This window comes from Apis florea, unplaced genomic scaffold (genome assembly GCF_048593485.1).
Source record: "Apis florea isolate Af1SG1 unplaced genomic scaffold, ASM4859348v1 contig_2274_pilon, whole genome shotgun sequence".
NCBI classification, from domain to species: domain Eukaryota; kingdom Metazoa; phylum Arthropoda; class Insecta; order Hymenoptera; family Apidae; genus Apis; species Apis florea.
The window spans coordinates 719,971-740,575 of NW_028256550.1; the positions used below are offsets into that span (position 1 = coordinate 719,971).

A 20,605-nucleotide genomic window follows, 5' to 3' on the forward strand; every position below is an offset into this window, starting at 1 on the left:
TTATTTGGTATTTTAATAAAAAAAATATTATAATTTAAAAATATAAAAATTTTGAAAGAGAAAATAAACTAAAATCAATTTTTTTCTAGATAATCTATAAATTAAATTAAATTTTTTATCAAGAAATGAAAATTGATCTTTTCGATCTGGAATTTCAAATTGTACTTAAACCTAATAAAAAAAAATATTAAATAATTTCCCAACTCAACGTCATCATAATTCATAACCTTCTTCAAATATTTAAAAATTGAAAAGGAAACTAATCAAACAATAAAAAATTCACATTCAATCATACAAGAGTCTCAAACATTTGTTCGATCAACAATGCAAGAATTGCAAGAATTGAAATCATCTTAACCGAAAATTTCAAAAAAGTAATCATTTCCAATTAGTTCCTCTTGATGTGGGTTGACCCGGTTCAATCTCTCATCTTGGTCCAACTTCGTTGAAATTCGCCATTGCCTAACTCGCCGATACTTGATCCTCGAATATCCTGCGCGTAGCAGCGAAATTCGTTTCTGTCGAAGGCGACCTCGCCGGTCTCGTGTTTGACGCCGCCGCCAGAGGTGACGCCGATCCACGCGATCGAGCCACCGGAAGTGGGGCCGATAGTGGGGGTGCAGGACGCGTCGAACCAGACGGACGCACCGGAACCGGAGGATCAGGAGCAACCGTTGGTCGAGGCATGCGTGAAGCAGGAGCAAAGTTTGAGTCCCTGTCAGTTGCAGAACTCGGCCAACCTGACAACCACTACCACCACCACCAACCTGACGAATTTGACCAATTTCGAGATCGTGGCCGCATCGCCGGAGAAGGTGTGCAACGTCGTTCGAATAACCACCACCACCACGACCGTGAATCCAGGGGTATGCGGCATCGTGGGTAAGGTGGACAAAGCGGAGAACACGATCATCAATATGGCCGATTGCCCGAAATACTCGATCACGAAGGAGTGTAGGAGTGTAACGTCGATCGACAGGACGATCGAGCATGTGGTCACCAGGCAAATCGATAGAGAACACGAAGATAGAAATCATGCGGAGGAGGAAGAGAACGAGTCGTTCGAGGAGGAGAGGATACCGTGCAGGGATATCAGGAATGGACCGAGAATTATTGAAATTACCGAAGAAAATTGCGATAGTTTTCACGAGAATTTGGAATTCTTTGGGAGAAGAAAGGATCATTCGTTGGATAGACATAAAGATAAGAATAAAAGTTATATTTCTGAAACTGGTAGTGTTGAACAAGAAGATGAGACTGATACGAGAGCAGTTGAAAAATGCGAGGTAAGAATTGTGGAAATATATATTTTTTTTTATTTTGAGATTTAAATAAATAAAGATATTTTGAATAAAAATTAAAAAGTTGTATTATGGAATAACTGTTTGTTTCTGGATAAAAAATAATTTTATTTCAATTATGACATTGCATTGCTGTAATATAATGTCATAATATAATTCATCGTATAATGAAAAAAATGGATAAAAATTTGAAAAAATATTGCTAATAAAAAAAAAAGAATAATCAGTCTAATTATAAACTAAAGAATTTAATTTACATATAATTATTATGAAATCTTTTCATCACTATTTATTAAATCTGTTATTTCATAACTATTTATAATACAATTATGTAGAAATGAACGTATTTTAGTAATAATATTAATATTCTGAAATATGAATGTATAATGAAATATGCTGTTAGAAATAACATTGTGAATAACATTTTTCTGTATTATTATCTGGAAGTTTCCAAGATATTAACAAAAATATTTTTTATATGTAATTTAAAAATTTAAAAATCAGCACTATAATTTTAAGTTTTATAGAAGCCATACTTTTAATTATTTTTCAGAAGATATTATTCATTGTTTATTATGTATTAGAAATATATTAACAAAATATGTTTCATTAATATTTCGCAGTTTTTATACTATATAGATTAAAAATATATTATATAAACTAATATTAATGGTAATATTATATAAAGTAAAAATATTTTATTTTGATAAAAGTTTGAAGAATTAGATTACTAATAAAAAAAATGTTATAAATTGAACTCAGTTGTAAGTGAGTAATCCGAATAAAAATTGAATTTCAATCTAAATCATTATTTAAAACTATTTAAGAAATATAATATTACATATGTATATATTATCAAACATATTTTTGCGTGAATCTAATAAATATATGAAAATAAAAACAATAGTTGTATAGAAAAAAAGTTCAAAATGTTGCCCTAACAATATATTTCAGAATCATCCAAATTAATAAAATGTATCTTTCTAACATAGAAGAAAATTTTATAAAATAAAAAATATATATTATTTAGATATCAAAAAATTAACTTTTATTTTTATTTAATTCAAACATCATAAATAATATTGCATTTTCCAGACCGAATTAGCCAAAGTAGAAGATACGACAGAGCTGCACAAACATGTGAGTTCTGTTTCAGAAGATTTGGAAATCAATCAGATTTTAAAACCAACGGAGGATTCTACTAAATCAAAAATAGAAATTGACTCCAATTACGAATCGAATTGTGAGAAAAGTCACGATGATTTGAAAAGTCCTCAACCTCCTGTATCTCGCCCTCAGATCACTGTAAAGTCATTTGACATGCCCAATATTGACTGTGACGAACAGGTGATCGAGCCAATTACCATCAAACAAGAAGCAGAGGAAACTGGATACGAAGACTGCTCTTACAGATGCGAACCAACATCAACGACAGAGAAACCAAAATGCCAAGATTCGTTCAAGAGGTACTCGGTCGAAAAGTCTCATCCTGGGATTGAGAACGTGGTGGAGAAGCTAAAAAAGAACGCAGCTGCTGCTCTGCAGGAGACAACAGCTCAAAAAATAGACGATTCCAAGGATAAAAATGCGGAGAATCTTCGATCGAGGAAACATTCGGATGCTGTGCCGAGAAAATTGGAGAACGGTTTAAAGAAACACATTTTAAAATCCTGTGAAAATTCTCCTTTTCTGGACAAACACGATGTCAATCGGGAACCTGAAGTATCTTCATCAGAAACGGCACGAATTGCTAAAGATTCGCAAGATATCCCTAAATATTTAACCACAACTGAACACTCGTCTAATTCTTCCATGAATAAGCATCCTTTATCCAGAAATTATTTCAACGACAACAACAACGATACGAAAAATAGCAATAATAATATCAAAATGATAGAGGATAAAGATCCTGTCGTAAAGAAGGAAAAATCTTTGTCTCCTGAGGTTTGCGAGTTGATGGAAATGAAGTGTACCGACAGTGATATCACGCCCAAAAAATATAGAAAAATGGAAGATAACTCATACGCTTTGACGTCTGATAATCAAACAACTAAATCCAAAGCTGTGGTTAATTCTAAGCAAAAACCTACGGTTGACATTAGTGGCCTCGAATTACTATCGAACAGCATTGAACAATTGGAACATTTGAAGCCGGATTCTCAAAATTCCGGTACAGTATCTGAACTAGAGAAATCGCCTATTAGAAGTAAGTTGATTTCTCCGCAAGGAGAGAGTAATAACAACAACGTGGACAGTCCTTTGGGATTGTTATGTGCTCTCGCGGAACAGAGATTTATGGAGGAAGTGGGGGACAAGGTACCACGAAAGTTGAATCTTGAAAGCTCGGAGGAAATATCGCACGCTGGTAGATTGTTGCTGAACCTGGGCAGAGTGAATATCCCGGAAAAAGAGGGAAAGACGACGGACAAACGGAAATATGTTCAGACAGATTTAGAGAATTACGAGAATCCCAAGAGGTTCAAAACGGATGGCGAGTCTGAGGAGGATGAGGAATGCAGTTCGTTGCATTATCAACAAAATAATAATGACGAGAAGCAATACGATGAGAAAGTGCAAGAAGATATGATGTTCAGGCTGAAAGAGACCACGAGGAGAAGTATAGACTTTTCCGAACAAAATGGTATCAGTTCTGACGATGAGGAAGTTGCCATGTTGAAAAATGCTCCTCTTAATAAGAATAGTCCTTATAAGAATGCAAACTATGAGAGGAACGAAAATTTTGAAGAATATGAAAGACATTATGATCAGTATCAGATGAACGGAACATATAGCAGCAAAGAATCTATTGACGGTAATTTGTCGGATTCTGATATGGAAATGTATGATAAAAAATCTTCTGATGAGAAAAGAGAGAAGGAGGATAGCATAGATGTTAAGAGGCGACTTTCTACAGAACACCGTGACTGTCACGATTATAGGAATTTACAAGCAAAACTTGATGCAAAAAAATTCATTGCTCGAAAAGGACATATAGATAATGAGGCAGATTGGCCGAATATGGATGCCATGGAACTTGATATGAGAGTCAGATTGGCTGATATTCAGAGACAATATAGAGAGAAACAGAAGGAGTTATCTAAGTTGACTCCAAAAAAGGATGAAAAAAAGAGTCCTGGTAGACCGCGAAAGAAGAGCCATTCTTCCAGGTGAAGTTATGATAAAATTTATATATTAAGATATTTCTCATATTTTCGATAAATATTTATAAAAATTACCCTTAGATCTTGATGATCTTTTATGCTGTCAAGATATTAAATAATTATGAAGATTTTATTTGGCAATTGTTTATTAAAAATAAAAGTTTATTAAAAAAGTTATTAATCTAATTTAATGTAAATCAGAAATTAAATTTTATTTGATGTCAATTAATTTGTTAATCCTAAGTTTAATTTTACTTCAAATAAAAAAAAAATTTATTTAATTGTTAACCGATTTAATGGTTTGTATTGGTTTTTAATCTAATTGCTGTAAGAACAACTAGGCTATCAATTATCTATAGCAGTAATTAAAATTAACATAAAATTAAAACTAACCTAAGCTAAACTATATCGAATGTTTTTGTTAATAGCTCTCTTTAGTGATCGCCAAGTAAAATTTTCATATTATCGAACATTAATGACTTTGACACTATATTAAAAAATCATCAAGATCAAAGAACAATAAGTAATTACCATATCTTCTTATATGTCAATTTTATCATTAAGAAATTAATTATTAATTAGTGTAAGTAACAAAAAGTAATATCACATGAAAGAATAAATAAGAAATATAATAAAAATTACATACATTTATATGTAAATATAATATAAAAATTAAATGAATATAATAATATAAAATAAAATTTTATGTAATGCTAATAAATGCTAATAAATAATAATTGCAGTTCGGACCACGGACCTCTCGCATCACCACCGATATTGGAACCAATATCTTCACCGCACAAATCTCCACCACGATCGCCAGATGAAGCTCCGCCGCCACTAACTTCGACTGTCCTAGCTATGCCAAGATGTAATGTGAATTTAGTGAAATTGGGCGAACAGAGGAGTCACATTAAACTGTTGGACAGTATACCAAGCATTCCGATTCCTGTTCCACCAGTTGCCTCGCCAATTACCGTGCTGCAATCGAACAAATCGTCGCAGGACGACGATGAAAAAAGCACAGGAAGGGTAAATGAATTTTGATAGAAATAATATATATGTTATTAAAGTATATTAAAAATTTAACAAGAATAGATGTATTGATACTAATAAAATATTTTACTTCGAAAGTTAAGAAAATTATAATTGAAAAGTGAAATTTGAAAAATTTAGAATTATTAAGGGAAAAAATATTTATTTTAAAGAAAAATAATAATGACAAAGAATCGTTTCTAATTAAATTTTTTATTTACATATTTGTATATGTGTAAATATTATATTTTATTTAATTAATTTAATTTTATTAAATGTAAATGAAGTGTTATTAAATATTATAATTTGGATTTTTTTATCTTAGTAGTTTTATTTCTACATATATAAGAAATTTCTATATAATATCTATAATAATATTCAATTAATTCAACAGAAATATTTTTAAATTATTATATCAGCATAACAAGTTAGAAGAATAATGACATATAAACACAACATATAAATATAATAAGATAAAGAATTTTTTTCATGAAATCTTATCAAGATTTTATAAAACTTGTTACAGCTTGGCTATGACACATCATCTCCAGCTCCTACAATTGCGAGTTCTAGTTCAGCTTCAAAAAAACGAAAGGTTGGTCGGCCTAGGAAGTTAATGTGTACATCCGGAAGTGTCAGACATCTCACAGAAACAATAGTTGCAAAAAAACCTAAAAGCAAGAGTTCTCTAGTGGGATATCTTTTGTCTTCGAAGAATAGGCATCTTCAAACGAAAGTGAGCTTTGTTTTCTTCGTAAAATAATAAATATAAATATAATATACAGAATATTCTGGATGAAAAGCAATATATTTTGTCAATATAATTAGGAAATCATTCTAAGTTAAGAATATTATACAGAATGTTATACAGAATATTTATGGATCTTTTTTAGAAGATCAATTCTAAAAGAAAAGAATCAAAAAAAAAAAAAAAAAACACACACACAGAAATATCAATTAAAGTTTATTTATTAAGTTGGTATACAAAAATGTTAAGAAAATACTTGTTAAATGTTACTTATTTATTACTTATTAAATTATAAGCAAATAATTAATTGAGAAAAAAACAAAGAACGATATAATATGTAATATATATTTTATTCTATTTTTATTTTGTTTCATCCAATGCAAACTTTAATTATATAATATTTTATAATTTAAATAAATAATAAATAATAAGCAAAATTTTTTATATATATTTTGACCTTTAGAATCAACTTTCCAAAATTTCTACTAAAATATGTTAATATTCTATGTTATAAACTATCAATTTTTTTTCATTCTCAAAATAACACTAAAACATGATTTTAAATAAATGATTACATGATTATTAAAAATTAAAAAGTTTGAATCTAATTATTTATGATTTATTATGTTGCATATCTTAAAAATGGAGACAAATTACCTCATGATATTACTCAGAATGATCTTCAAATTATTAGCAAAGTTTGTTTACTTTTATCTGGAATCCTGTATATTTATTATATTAAATATATATTATTAATTAAATATATTTACTATTTGACAGTATGTGGGTAAAACTGGTTATACTCCATTACCATTTAAGACTACGTTATCTTCCATAAAATCCTCTTCCAAGAATCATAAATCGACAAAGTCAAAATCGAAGCCTGCGAAACAAACACCTTTGCATAGCAAAAACGTAATTAGTTCGATTATTGCGGAAAAGGCGAAATTAAGTCAAGAAGTGAAATTAGAGAAACAAAGTAAAATGAAGCCAAAATTGAAGGCCGAAGCAAAAGTGAAAACTTGGGAAGACGATGAATCTAGTAGCGTCACGGAGAATATGCCAGAATCTACTATGGAAGAATTAACAAAGGTAAAGTACAAAAAATTGAAATAAAATTTCATTACACGACTTATTTATTTCGATCATTAATAAGATATAAATATATATATATACATATCAAGAGAAATATATAATTTCTTCACGTATTTTCTAAATATATTCATTTTCAAGCAATACAATTTCTTTTCTTTTGAAATTTTATTTCAATCTTTTATCCATTTTCTAAAAATAATTTTATTCATAAATTGTCTCTACAAAATTCATATAAATATCGATATTCCATCAATTATTCAACCATTACAATTTATTTATTTTTTTTATTTTTTAATCGTTTAGGAAACCCCAGTGGATATTAACAAACCAATAGAAAAAGAATCCGAAAAGATAAGACACGAGAAGTCGAAGAAAAAGAAGCGAAAGTCCAATTCGTCCTCACCGTCCAGACACAAGTCGAGCGATCGAGATAAGAAAGAATCGAAACGTCGAAAATCACTCGAGTGCAAAGAATGCAAAGAATGCGCGAAAGCTGCTCGAGCGGAAAAAACGGAAATCGTGAACAAATGCAAATTAACATCGGCCCACTTGGGCATAGACCAGCTAAGGGTTTTAACGGCTATGGGCGGTCTATTTTATGCCGGAAGACTGAGCGCTGTTCAAGCGCCTGACGTTTATGCAATTACACTGGATGGTGAACGAGGCAATAGACCTCATATCCATTCCAGGGAGGAGATTCTACGAGATGCGGTAAATTAACGTTGATTCATTTTTGCCTGTATTTCGTTCGAATGTGCACTTCTGTTTACCACCATCGTTCATAGATCGTAGAGATTTGTCCTACTTCAACGAAAGAATTGCCGCCTGGCACGAGACTGTGCGCTTATTGGAGTCAACAATATCGTTGTTTGTATCCGGGAACCTCGGTCGAACCCTCGGAACCTGACCCAGAACTTGATGAAAAATTTGTTAGCGTGGAATTCGATGATGGAGATAGTGGGAGAATCGCTTTGGATGACATCAGATTGTTACAGCCTGATTATCCTGTTGTTGGTAAGTATTTGTATTTTCGTTTTCGAGTTTTTGTTAATAATTTGAAATATTTTAAAGAATTTGTAAAATTATTTTCTTTAACGGTTTAAATTATTATTAGTTTTTATAGAAGATAGATGATTAAAATTTGTTGTAAGAATTAATTTTATGTATTTGATTATTATTTTAAAACTAGAAAAATTTATAACGATATATCTTTATTAGATACAATAATTATATTATTTTCTTTTATTTTCATAAAAAATTAGTATGTGGAATTATTTTCATGATTAATATTCTGGTATATCAATTAGTAAATAATATTTGAAAACAGAAACAATTTGTTAATAAAATATTAACTGAAATTAATAACGATTCTTATTTTAATATTTATTTTCTAATTCTAAAAGTTATAATTTGAATAATCTTTATCTAGATATTTTAATTCCGAAATTAATTTTAATATCCTTGATAGAATTAAAGTTATTGAATCTAAAAAATCCAAAAATTAAAAATTAAGGCACTAAATTTTTTTATTTTAATCAATTATCCTAAATTATTTTTAATTTAACTAATAAAATAAATTATAATTTGAATAAATTTTTAATAATCGTTGATCCTTTGAATATTTACACTATATTGAATTCTTTATTACGTTACAGAATATGATCCTAATCCTTTGTTATCATTGGGAAAACGTCGACGACAAACGTCAATATCGACAGAAGATAAACGCTCGTCTAGCAATAGTCAACCATCTGTTTCTACCAATATAAATAACTCAATACCTGCTGTTACATCCACAACGAGTTGCTACGTTTCGTCGTCTGACACACATTCATTGGAGCGACACAAGTCGGAAGATATAGAAGCTAAAGATTTGGAAGAGTATCGTGAAAGGAAACGCATGAAGAAGAGAAGAAGAGATAAGTTGAAAAGGTTGCAAGAATCTCAAGAAGGAAAGAAAAAGCACAGAAGACATAAATGTTGTGAAGAACATAGAAAGCATAAACATAGGAAACACCGTAAACACAAACACAGACATAGCCATCATAGTAGTTACAGCGAAGGAAGTCATAATAGGTTTGTTATTTTTTGAGTTCAATTATTATTTTATTTTGTACTATTTAATGATGAGTAGTAAATGTTAAAATTGTAGAGATTTCTTTTTATCAATTATCAATTTGAAAAAGATGAATATAATATAATAAAATTTATTAAATATAAAATTAAGTAGATTATAGTAAATATTATTTATCAACTAAATTGAAACTTTTTATCGTGATATATTTTTATCAAAATTTTGAAATATTTGTATATATAATAGAAATTTTTAATTCTAATTTTATAAAGATTATCACGAAAAAGATATATTATATAAATTTTATAAACTTTTTAAAAATAATATTAGAAGAATTAATTATTAACAAAAATATGTATATAAAACATTAATTGAAAAATTAATTTCAAATTTAGAAAATTTCTTTTTTATTTTTAGAAGTTCGTAAATGAATAGAAAAATATTTAAAGAAAAATATTTATATTATAATATATCTCTCTATATTGATTCCCAATTTTAATCAAATATTATTTTAAAAAAATTTCTTAGCAGTGGGGAAAGTTGTTGTGGTCAAAAGAGTGAAGAAGAATTACCTAAAGAGACGGTGTCTAAGATCGATGAAGAAGAAGAAGTTGAAGAAGAACCAGTTACTCAAGAAGAAGTTACTCTAGAACCGATCAAAGAACCTGTTCGCGAAGAAAAGCCTGAAAAACCGAAGAAAACAGATAAAAAGTCGAAAATACGTGAACGACAAGAATCGGTAGAAAGTCGAAGCAAAATGGCAGCTTTCTTGCCAGCAAGACAATTATGGGGATGGGCAGGAAAAGGTTACAGGCGACCCGGGGCTAAAGGAAGAGCTAAAAAACAATTCTTCCGTGCCATTCAACGGGGAACCGAAACAATCCAAATAGGTGATAGTGCTGTCTTTTTGTCGACTGGCAGACCTGATAGGCCTTATATTGGACGCATCGAATCTATGTGGGAAACTTCGAGCTCCAATATGGTTGTCAAAGTGAAGTGGTTCTATCACCCTGAGGAGACCGTTGGATGTCCGAAGAACTTAAAGTACCCGGTAAAAATATGATCAAAATTGTTTTAGATTTTTTTTCTAACCAATTCAATTTAACACACTAAAAAGAATATTAAAATTACGATATTCTTTCACATTTTGTTTCTTACTGTTACTAATTACTAAAGGATAACAAAAAAAAAAAATGTTAGAAAAATATTAGAAAAAAGAATGTTATAATCTATTTCTAATCTAATTTACCTACTCTTTAGGGCGCTCTGTTTGAATCCCCTCACATGGACGAGAACGACGTGCAAACAATCTCTCACAAATGCGAAGTACTACCCCTTCAAGAATACACGGAGAAACTGGGCAAGGAGCCACACAGATACCTGACCATTTACGACAACAATGACATTTATTACTTGGCCGGATATTACGATCCAACGACGTACCTGTTAACTATGCAGCCAGGGGTTGTTTGAGAACAGCTTAAGCTGACGATTAAGTTAACGGGTGTTACTTAATTGTTGTCAGCCAATGAATCACTGCGAAATTAAACGAAACGCCGTCCCTGTCACGGTTGAGATGTTGTCACGTTTTCCAGCGAAAGGCTAGGATCATGATTATCAGATCATGGGGAAAATAGACGAACGAATCGAACGTTCGTCGATCGAGAGACATTAAAGTTTACAATATGAAAAATCACCGTTTACCTCGAACAGTAATTACGATTTTTCTCGATGAAAATTTACAATGATGCAATCAACGGACACTATCATTCACGGTATGCTTTCGAAAGGCAATCACAAGTGTCATCACAAGGCACAAGCGTTATTTATTATCGCAAACAAAACCAGGGATAGAGATTGTTTCCAGTTGCATTATATTTTTTCCTCTTTTTCTATGGTTATTGCATATGTTGTTATGTGATTGATTTTTCTTTCAACTAGATTCTTTTTCCCATTGAACTATATATACATACATGTATGTAAGTACGTTGTTCACGCGAGAGATAATCGTTGTTAATTTGATACGTTTTCTATTAGTGTTTCTTGCGTCTTTCATATCGTTCGAAGTTTCAATTGAGTTATACCGCGTTTCGTTTCGGTGCTGAAAGATGAATTTTGACAGGGAAATACTACTCGCGAATATTATTGTGAGTATTTTCATGACGACACTTATTCGCAAGTTGTGAATCTTTCAAATGAAGAGGCGTGCAATGATAAAGTTGTTTCGCTATTTATATAGAAATATCTGATTATTTGTATGCTATCGTGATAGATATATATGATGCACGAAGGCCGTGCAATTGTTGCAAAATTTCGTGGGATCCAAAAGTTTACACTTGAAAGAAGGGATTTCGATATTTTCCGCGAAAATTTGAATCCGAAGAGGGGGCTTGTGCCTTGTGTATAACGAAGTTAAAATAAAAATGAGAAGCAGCTTGATTTTTTTCAAAATTACGAGCTGGATTTTTCGATACTTGGATCACGCTTATGATGAATATTGATATATAATAATTACAAAAAAACAAATACATATAAAAATATATATATATATAGATATATATATTAAATATGTAGAGGAGAGATGCAATAAATATACCGAGTGGCATTAACGCGAAATAAATTACGAAAACATTGATAAATGTTTTATCAATTGTAAATATAAAATATATAGTATACATACATATACATACATATATATATATTTATATATATATATGTATACTGTACATAAACGTTAAGTGCGTACACATACGTAAGTAAATCAGATGCATAATCTGATTTTTAATCGTTAGACCAGTGTTAAATATTGTTGTCTAAACGAAAATACAATACATATATACCATCTACATTTATTAAGCAAAAAGAAAAAAAAGAGATTTTTTGCGAACCTTGTAGTCCGATTATGCAAACTCTATACGTAGAGATATAAAGTTGAAGTTGCAAGCTGCGAACGGAAATAGTCTGTTCTGCTGATATTTTCCGACAACTTTCCAAGTAGTTCTTTTTAATACTCCTGCAATCGGAACTTACGAGACGCGATGTACTTAGATTAAATATCACTTTCTCGCATCAATTTCTTAATCTATTAATTAAGTAAAATTTAATTGCTTCAATGCTGTTCATAAGCAAAGGTTCATTTAATTTTGTTCTTTTTTTATATAATTTTAATGATAGAGATGAAGAAACATGTAATAATACGCTTATTATCCTGCTTTCAGGATAAAAATTTTCATTCAAAGGTTTTGATAAGCTTCGCCAAGAAGCTTTAAATTTTCGCTAAGCGAAAAAAAATATTGTTTAATCTAGTATTTAAATGAGATAGATATAAAAAATGATCAAAGTAACGAGTCAATACTGTTAAGTGTTTTGATACTTTTTTTTTTAATATTTGAATTTTTGACAAGTTATTAGTTTCTTTGATCTTTTGAGAGAACGATTTATATAACGTAAAGATTATTATTTTTCTGAAAATAAAATACTGTTCTTATTAAATGTTAATATTCATCTTTTGAATTCAAATTCATATCAAAGATTAAAAGTATATGTGTTAATATCTCTCAAGAGGCTAAGTTATAACACGATTATTTATAAATTTCTTTTTTATATAATTGATGTTCTCTGTTTGAAACAGGAAGCTGCTAGTTAGTTATTAAACGTACTAATTGACATTATTTTTTTTTTATAAAATTTCCTTTGGTGATCATGTATACGTACTAAATATTAACTGTCCTAATTTAATTTAATAATAAAGACATGAGAGATTCCAAGAAAAAGAGGAAGAATGATTATTTGGTTTTGAACAGAAATCATTTTTGAACAGCATTGATGCACAATAGATACAATAAGATCGAGAGATTGATGCGAGCGCACGTCCCATTTCCTGTGTATCTTTTCTTTTTAATTTCTTGACAATACGAAAAGAAGAGATTCGATGGATTACTCGATGGATGATCGAGAAACATCTCGAGCATTGAGTCGATCATAGTGATACGAGATAAGGTGCTACACAATATTTTTGTTCACTTGCGCGCGTATTACTGTTGCGATTAACGATAAGTTGACATTTGCAAAACGTTTCAAATATTTTTTCATGCGTTCATTTTGCGAGCCTTGTGCAACCATCCCGTAGAATTAAGATGTCTTTCTTTTTTTTTTATGATTTTTTTTTTTTTTTTTTTTTTTTTCGTATCTCTCTGAATAGCGAGAAAGCTATGGCCACTTCTTGATTCTTGATCACGATCCGATGATATCGTGATTGTTTCTTTACATACCACGACAAATCCTCGTAGAGGGACATAAATCTATCAGAGATACATATACAGACAATCTGTCTGACGGTGTAAGTACAATCACGAGATTTTTCGATTTTCCGCCGATTATCGACACCTTTAGCTATTTATTACGTTGATAAACGTATCGTCTTTCGACTATGCCCTCTAGTTTCCTTTTAATAAGAGGAACGACTAATCGTAGCGGAGCATGATACATGGATCCTAGTACAAATTGCAGATACAATAATAACTGTGCGCTTATGCGATATTCACATCGGCGAGGCAAGCAAATCAGAGTACTTACATCGTAGCGCGTGTGATTGTCGCGTGTAAATAGATCATGTAAGCGTACCAGGATCGCTCACTATAATTTCTCTTAAATAGAACTGATCGATTTCCATAGAATTTCTATCTTCTAATGTATATTCATTGTTATTGTCGTTCGTGCACGCTGTCGCAAATCTTCACCAAGTCGTCACACAAATATGGCGATGATAGGTCGATAGATTTCTTCGGGCAACGCGTACAATTTGTACATTGCATAGTATTTTTCCATTAAGGGCAACATAAAACGACAAGAGAAAGGAAAAATATATACATATATAAATATATATATATATATATATATATTATCGATAAATTGTCGAATTTCTCCGTATCATTCATCGGCTCGATGGTTTTCGTTCATCTTTTGATGATTGTATATAAAGCGTGAAAGATAAAAAAAAAAAAACAATTTTGTTAAATCATTGTGGACATAGTTCAAATGATGTTTAATAACGTTCATATGGTTAATAAGTCATTTTTGACTTATTAACAGTTAGCGATAACGCTGAATTGAATAAATTTGAATCTATGGATCATTTTTGATACAGCCACTATTGGCTTATACTTTGAAGATTTAAAAAAGAAGACTACTGAGTCGTATAAATGATGAAAAACGACGATTTGTCGATCAGAGATGTCGTTTCTTCGATGACGATTTTTTCGACGCTTCGATCCTGTGAAAAGTAGCCTACTGGTAGACAACGTAGACGAGGCACGTTCGCTTGTAGATTTGTAAATAACGTAGTAGATTAACGTAAATAAGTAGGTCGAAGGAAATGTCGGTGTCCTTGATCGTTTTTTTTATACTTTCCCAAATATACGTTTTTTCTTTTTTTTTTTTTCGATCGTTCGATTCGATCAATTCTGCTTCCGTCTCGACTCGATAATAATTTTAATGATAATTGATAAATGGAAGCGAATAACGAAATTTTGAGGAAAAAAAAGTGATAACGATTAAAATTAATGAAAATAATAAAGAGATTTAACAGGTTTAACGAACCATTGTATATAGTATGTGCGATGAACAAAGTGACGCCGACATTTCGCGATAACACTCCTTTTTTTTTTCGAATCCATGTGGAATTGAAGCGCCTTCTCGCAGTCGAGAAGGCCATCGTATATGTCGGTATGAATCGACGTTTCCTTCCAATGAGAAGACGAGATTTACTTCGCCCCGGCAAATTTTTCTTAATTTTTTTTCCTTTGGCGAGACAATTTAGATAAGCGAGAGAGAATTCACGTGAAAAAAGGCGTATACCGTTCGAGCTAGTCTAGCCGCTACGTAAGGGTTAGTTTATAAGTGTCTGGGTAACGGATGGACGAGAAATTTGTGTCACCATTTTTGACAGGGAATTGAATTGAATTGTTTCGTGAAAATTTTTTACTTTACAAATAGACATTTTCTTCTTCTTCTTCTTCTATTTTAAATTACAATTTTTATTTTAGAATTTTATTTTTTCATTCTTTTTCTTTTTTTTTTTTTTTTTTACTTGTTACTTGTTTATATAAACAATGATGTAATATAGCAATTTATTGGAAGTTTACATTTGTTTTGTTAGAAATTTAAAAAAAAAAAAAAAAAAGAAGAAAAGTGTCGTGAACGTGTCGTGCATCCGTTATCATTATGATGAAGAATCCCTTGATCGTGTTGCGTATTCGATTGCCATTTTTATTGTTCGCGATATATACGGGAAGGATAAAATAATAATAATCATGGAACGACCAGAATAAAAACGTGTAAACAATCTAAGGTTAGGAGATTATGCGAGCCTGTATATTTTATGAGTTGTATAGCCGATGCATGGGTGATGCTTAAGACAATGAGAGAAAGAGAGGAAGAACGAGATATATAGGGAGTGAAAGGAAGAGACGGAGAGAATGAGATGGAGAGTGAGTGAAGCAAAAACAGATGAAATTAATATTTTATTCTAGAGAGAGGAAAAGAGAGAGAGAATTGAAATTATTATATTTTAATAACTAAGGCGTGCGAGTAGTCGATTTAAAAACAAAAGAATAAAAAAAAATATAGTTCGAGAATAACACGAGATGCAAAAGAGCGAGCAAACATACAAATGACAAACAAAAAAAAAAAAAAATTAAAAAAAAATAAAAATATATAAAGAGATGAAAAAAAAAAAAAATTGAAATATGAGCGAGGAGAATTCTACGCATGAATGAGGATTGAAATGAGAACGAAAGAGAAAGAGAGAGTGAGAGATTTAAGAATATAGTGGAACGACTGTTTTTCGAACCCAAAAGTCTGAGAAAAAGATTTCAGGACAAAAGAAAAAGAAAAAGAAAAAAAAAAAAGAAAAAATGAAACAAAGAGAGATACAGTTGAATTTCATTTATATTTTCCTACGCGAAACTTTTTGTATGACGAGTGGCAATATGTGTGCGTGTGGGCAAATTTCGGTTGACGTTTGTTTGTAATAAAAAAAGAAAAAAAAAATGAACAAAAAATGAGAAAAAAAAGCACATATGAAATTTGAAGATCTCGGCGAAATGTGCTATGTGCACAAAATGAAGACGAAAGATAAAAAAAACATACAAATATAAATGTTTGATGTACTGCGTTAATGTATGCTTACTGCTCTTCTCGTTTTGTGGTTTTTGTTTTGCAGTATTGTCAGGTCGACTACTTTTTTTCCTGTGTGAGTAAATGACACATTGCATAGATTTTTTTCCTTTTCTTTTTCTAAAAAAAAAAAAAAAAATATATATATATATATATATATATATATATATATATATATATATATATATATATATATATATATATATAAGACTCTTATACTTACGTTTTAAAGAGAGTTTTCAATAAATATATAGTCCTTTCAAAGGACCTGATAATGAAACCGATGGAATTTTTCTATTATCGTTGACGAAATTTTTCTTTTTCTCTGAACTTGGTTACTTGGTTAGTCATGCGTGCCTCGATTGCGTTTTGAGATAAGAATTCTTGGCTTTCCTGTATGATTTATAAGAGACAAGTTTTTTAAAATAAACGCTAGGTTATAAACTTAGTACTTACTTAAGATTAGATCAGTTCTATGAGTAGATTTTTCTCAAATTTATCTTCCACTCATTCAGTAATTTATAAAAGAGGGAATATGAGAATGAAATTTAGAATGTAAGACTGAAAACTTGGTGACTTATGAGCATAAGTTGAAAAAATTCAAATAAAACTTTCATTATATCTAAAAAAGAATGTCGATAATTCAAATTTGATTGAAAACATTAGAGAACCCGATTTAAATAATTTATTAATTCAATATTTCCATTATTCGATATTTTTTTATGTTATTTGTTTTCTTAAAACTATTTTTAATTTTAATTATGCAATGTAACATGTATAAACACAGAAGTTCATAGCTTATTACGAAGAATATTGTTTCCAAATTTAAATTTCGATGAAATTGATATTTGCGTGGAAATAGAATATTATTATTGGAGAATTCATTATTGAGGAAAAAAACTTCAAAATTTAATTATTAATTAATTTAATAATTAATTATTTGTCCGTTTATTAAAACACACGGAAAAGTCTATTCATTGGACGATTTCATTTTTAATTTGGAAAAAAATTATATGTATATGTCATTTCCTTAATATGTAGGAGTTTATAATTAATAACATATTTCAAACAAACCATAAATTATAATAATAATTAATATTTTTTTTAAGTTAAACAATTTATTTAGTAACTTATATAAATAACTTCATTTATACATCTTACATTATTTTATTATTATAAATAGTTATGTTTAAGTTTTGAAGTAATAACAGCTACTTTTAACTCTTCCAAGATTATTAATAATAAATAAAAAAAATCTCTATTTTTATATAGAAGTTATAATGCATTAAAATTTAAGATCAGTTTTACCAAAAAAAAAAAAAAAACACATCTGTCATTTAAGTAATTAATATTAATTAAGGATTGAATAAAAACTGCCATTATACTTTTTTTTTATTAAAAATCATTCATTTTTATTATTTCTACTATTTTGTCATTACGTGTATTTCATTATGTTCCATTAATTATATTAACTTAATAGTTATTTAATAAATAACTGGTTCAAACCTTAGGTATCTAACATAGACTTTTAAAAAATAAATTCTTTCGTATATTTCAAATCAATCTTTATTTACACGCTCTGTTACACGCTCAGGATATTTTTTCGTTTCTATCAATCGTCTTCTGAATAAAGTTCATAAATAGTCTAGTATACAGAAAAGAAAAAGAAGAAGGAAACCTGGCAAATCTGTGATAGAATTCTACAACGGAGTACCTCTACATAAAATTTATCGATCGTACGTGATCATGTGATCAACGTCGATTATTGTTATTATTATTATTGATTCGAATTCGATCCTGTTCAAATGAACGTCACAAAGATGGATGAACTTCGTCTGTTTTATTTTAAGCACTAATGAACGAATGAGTAATAACATGATAATTTGAATAGCATTGTATGGACAGATTTTTCTGTTTTTTGTTCTTGGTCAAGAGTATTGTGTATACATTCATAGAGTTAAGATTTTGCATTATTTCCTAAATGGAAAACAAGTTGATGTGGAAGAAAAAGATGGAAACAATGGGTAATTAAATAAATGAATTATAATTTTGATTACGATAGTGTTTGTGTATTATAAAAACATAGAAGAAAATTATTATTTTTTATTTCAATTCTCATTTAATTTAAAAAAGAATATACACTTCATTTAATACATGGTATCAATAATCAGATCAAATGAATAGAACAAGAAAAAAAGCATGTTTGTGGGAAAGAGAGAAAGAATGAATTAGAAAAAGGTTTAAACGTGTGCATGTACGAATGATCGGATAAGAAAAAAGGGAAATCAGTTATATCGTGCAATAATGCTTTGTAAAAGTTTAAACAGAATCTTTGTTCATTTATATAAATATATTTCATATATTTATTTTTTATCTAGATAAATGTATAATTTTTTTTCTTAAATTTTCAGTTAAAAATAAATTTCAGTGTATTTTATTTGAAATAATTATAAGAAAATTAAAAGGAAATAAAAAGAACAAAAGGAGAAAAATAATGAACTAAAACAATAAAAAATAATATATTAAAGGTAAATTTATTTATATCCTATTGTTTTTTTAAAAAAGTAAAAGAAAGTAAATAATATTTGAAAAAAATTCTTCAAGTATTAATTTTTAAATGAAATTAAACAAAAAAACGAAAAATATTAGAAAAAATTAAAATTGATTAAAATCAATCTAACAACAATATATTATCCTAAAAAATAAAAAAATTAAACAAATTTTAAACGAATTAAAATTTCTTCAAAATGTTTCGTATTTATTAATTTTTTACTCATTCCATTAATTACATACAGTCTTATTGCACAATATAATTACAATTCTACCTACACGGATGAAGATAAATGAACTACACTAAGAGTTGGAGGAGAATGAAAGAGAATTTAATCGTATTTCGTGTTATGCTTCTAGAGAAATCAGTTGACTGTTACGAAAATAGAGAATCATTATCTATTATCTCTTAATACATATTATCTACTACTTGTTAATATAATATTACGAATATTTTTCAATCGGTTGATTATGGAAAAAGATTTAATTATCGATCGATCTATCGACCGATTGATTAATTATCAAATAACGTACGATGAAGAAGATATTTTGATCTGTCGAGAACTTAACGCGCACACGTTTGTTACACGATCAAAAATAAATCCAAGTTAATAGATTAATATTATATACAGATTTAACGAGAAGAAATAAAAGAAAAATAAGTATTGAAAGCTGAAAATGGTGACACGGAAATATTGTGTATATATATATGATGATAAGAAGCGCGTATTTGGTCCTGATGACGAAGATATTCCTATGATAATAAAAAATGATAAAAAGAATGGGCCATCAATTGCGGTAAGGAATAAGAAAAAGATACGCATTCTTATCTATTTCTATTCAATTAAGTACTTGCCAATAATAAAATGCATATTAGATACAAATTTATTAGTATTCTTTAAAACAATTTTATTCGAAATATTATTTCCTGTGAGACCTTTCTCCTATTGATCTTAATTAAACATGATGGAATTTGATGAGAAAATATGAAATAATTCTACTATGTTTTTCCTCTTTTCATACGTTTTTTTAAATTGTTATATTTTTTTGTCAAATTTTTATTGAGCAATTAGTTATAACAATATCTAGGAAATTTTTCTGAAAATAATACTATTCATTTTATGAATAGGAATATTCATTTTAAAAATATATTTATTAATTTTTATAATTTTATGAAGATCTTAAACTTTTATTATTTTTATGTAATTAAAATAATTTATTATTTCAATAGTTGTCTTCATAAAAACAAAAACTGCTTGAAATAATAAATGAAATTTTCTATTTATTAACTGATTGTTTCTTAATTATTCTATTTCTATTATTAAATTATTTTATAATCTTTATCTTGCTAAAAAATTGAATTTTAAAAGTGAATAAAATTATGAAATTTTTAACATAATTCCACATAATATCTTTCTAAAAAGTATTTGTAAAATAGAAAATTCTTCATAAATATAAATTCAGA

General features: G+C 29.1%; 1 protein-coding gene across 1 annotated transcript in view; it reads left to right on the forward strand.

Moving 5' to 3' along the window:
• Positions 1–20,024, forward strand: part of wge (BAH domain and coiled-coil containing protein winged eye) — a 311,213-nt gene extending 291,189 nt beyond the window's left edge. The window contains exons 12-21 of the mRNA XM_086903106.1: positions 528–1,286; positions 2,397–4,468; positions 5,206–5,494; positions 6,024–6,233; positions 7,026–7,337; positions 7,644–8,051; positions 8,126–8,354; positions 8,996–9,416; positions 9,943–10,465; positions 10,675–20,024. Coding sequence (XP_086759232.1) covers positions 528–1,286; positions 2,397–4,468; positions 5,206–5,494; positions 6,024–6,233; positions 7,026–7,337; positions 7,644–8,051; positions 8,126–8,354; positions 8,996–9,416; positions 9,943–10,465; positions 10,675–10,887 — 5,436 coding nt within the window. The 3' untranslated portion in view covers positions 10,888–20,024. The remainder of the gene's footprint in view (positions 1–527; positions 1,287–2,396; positions 4,469–5,205; positions 5,495–6,023; positions 6,234–7,025; positions 7,338–7,643; positions 8,052–8,125; positions 8,355–8,995; positions 9,417–9,942; positions 10,466–10,674) is intronic.
• The last annotated feature ends 581 nt before the right edge of the window (positions 20,025–20,605 follow it).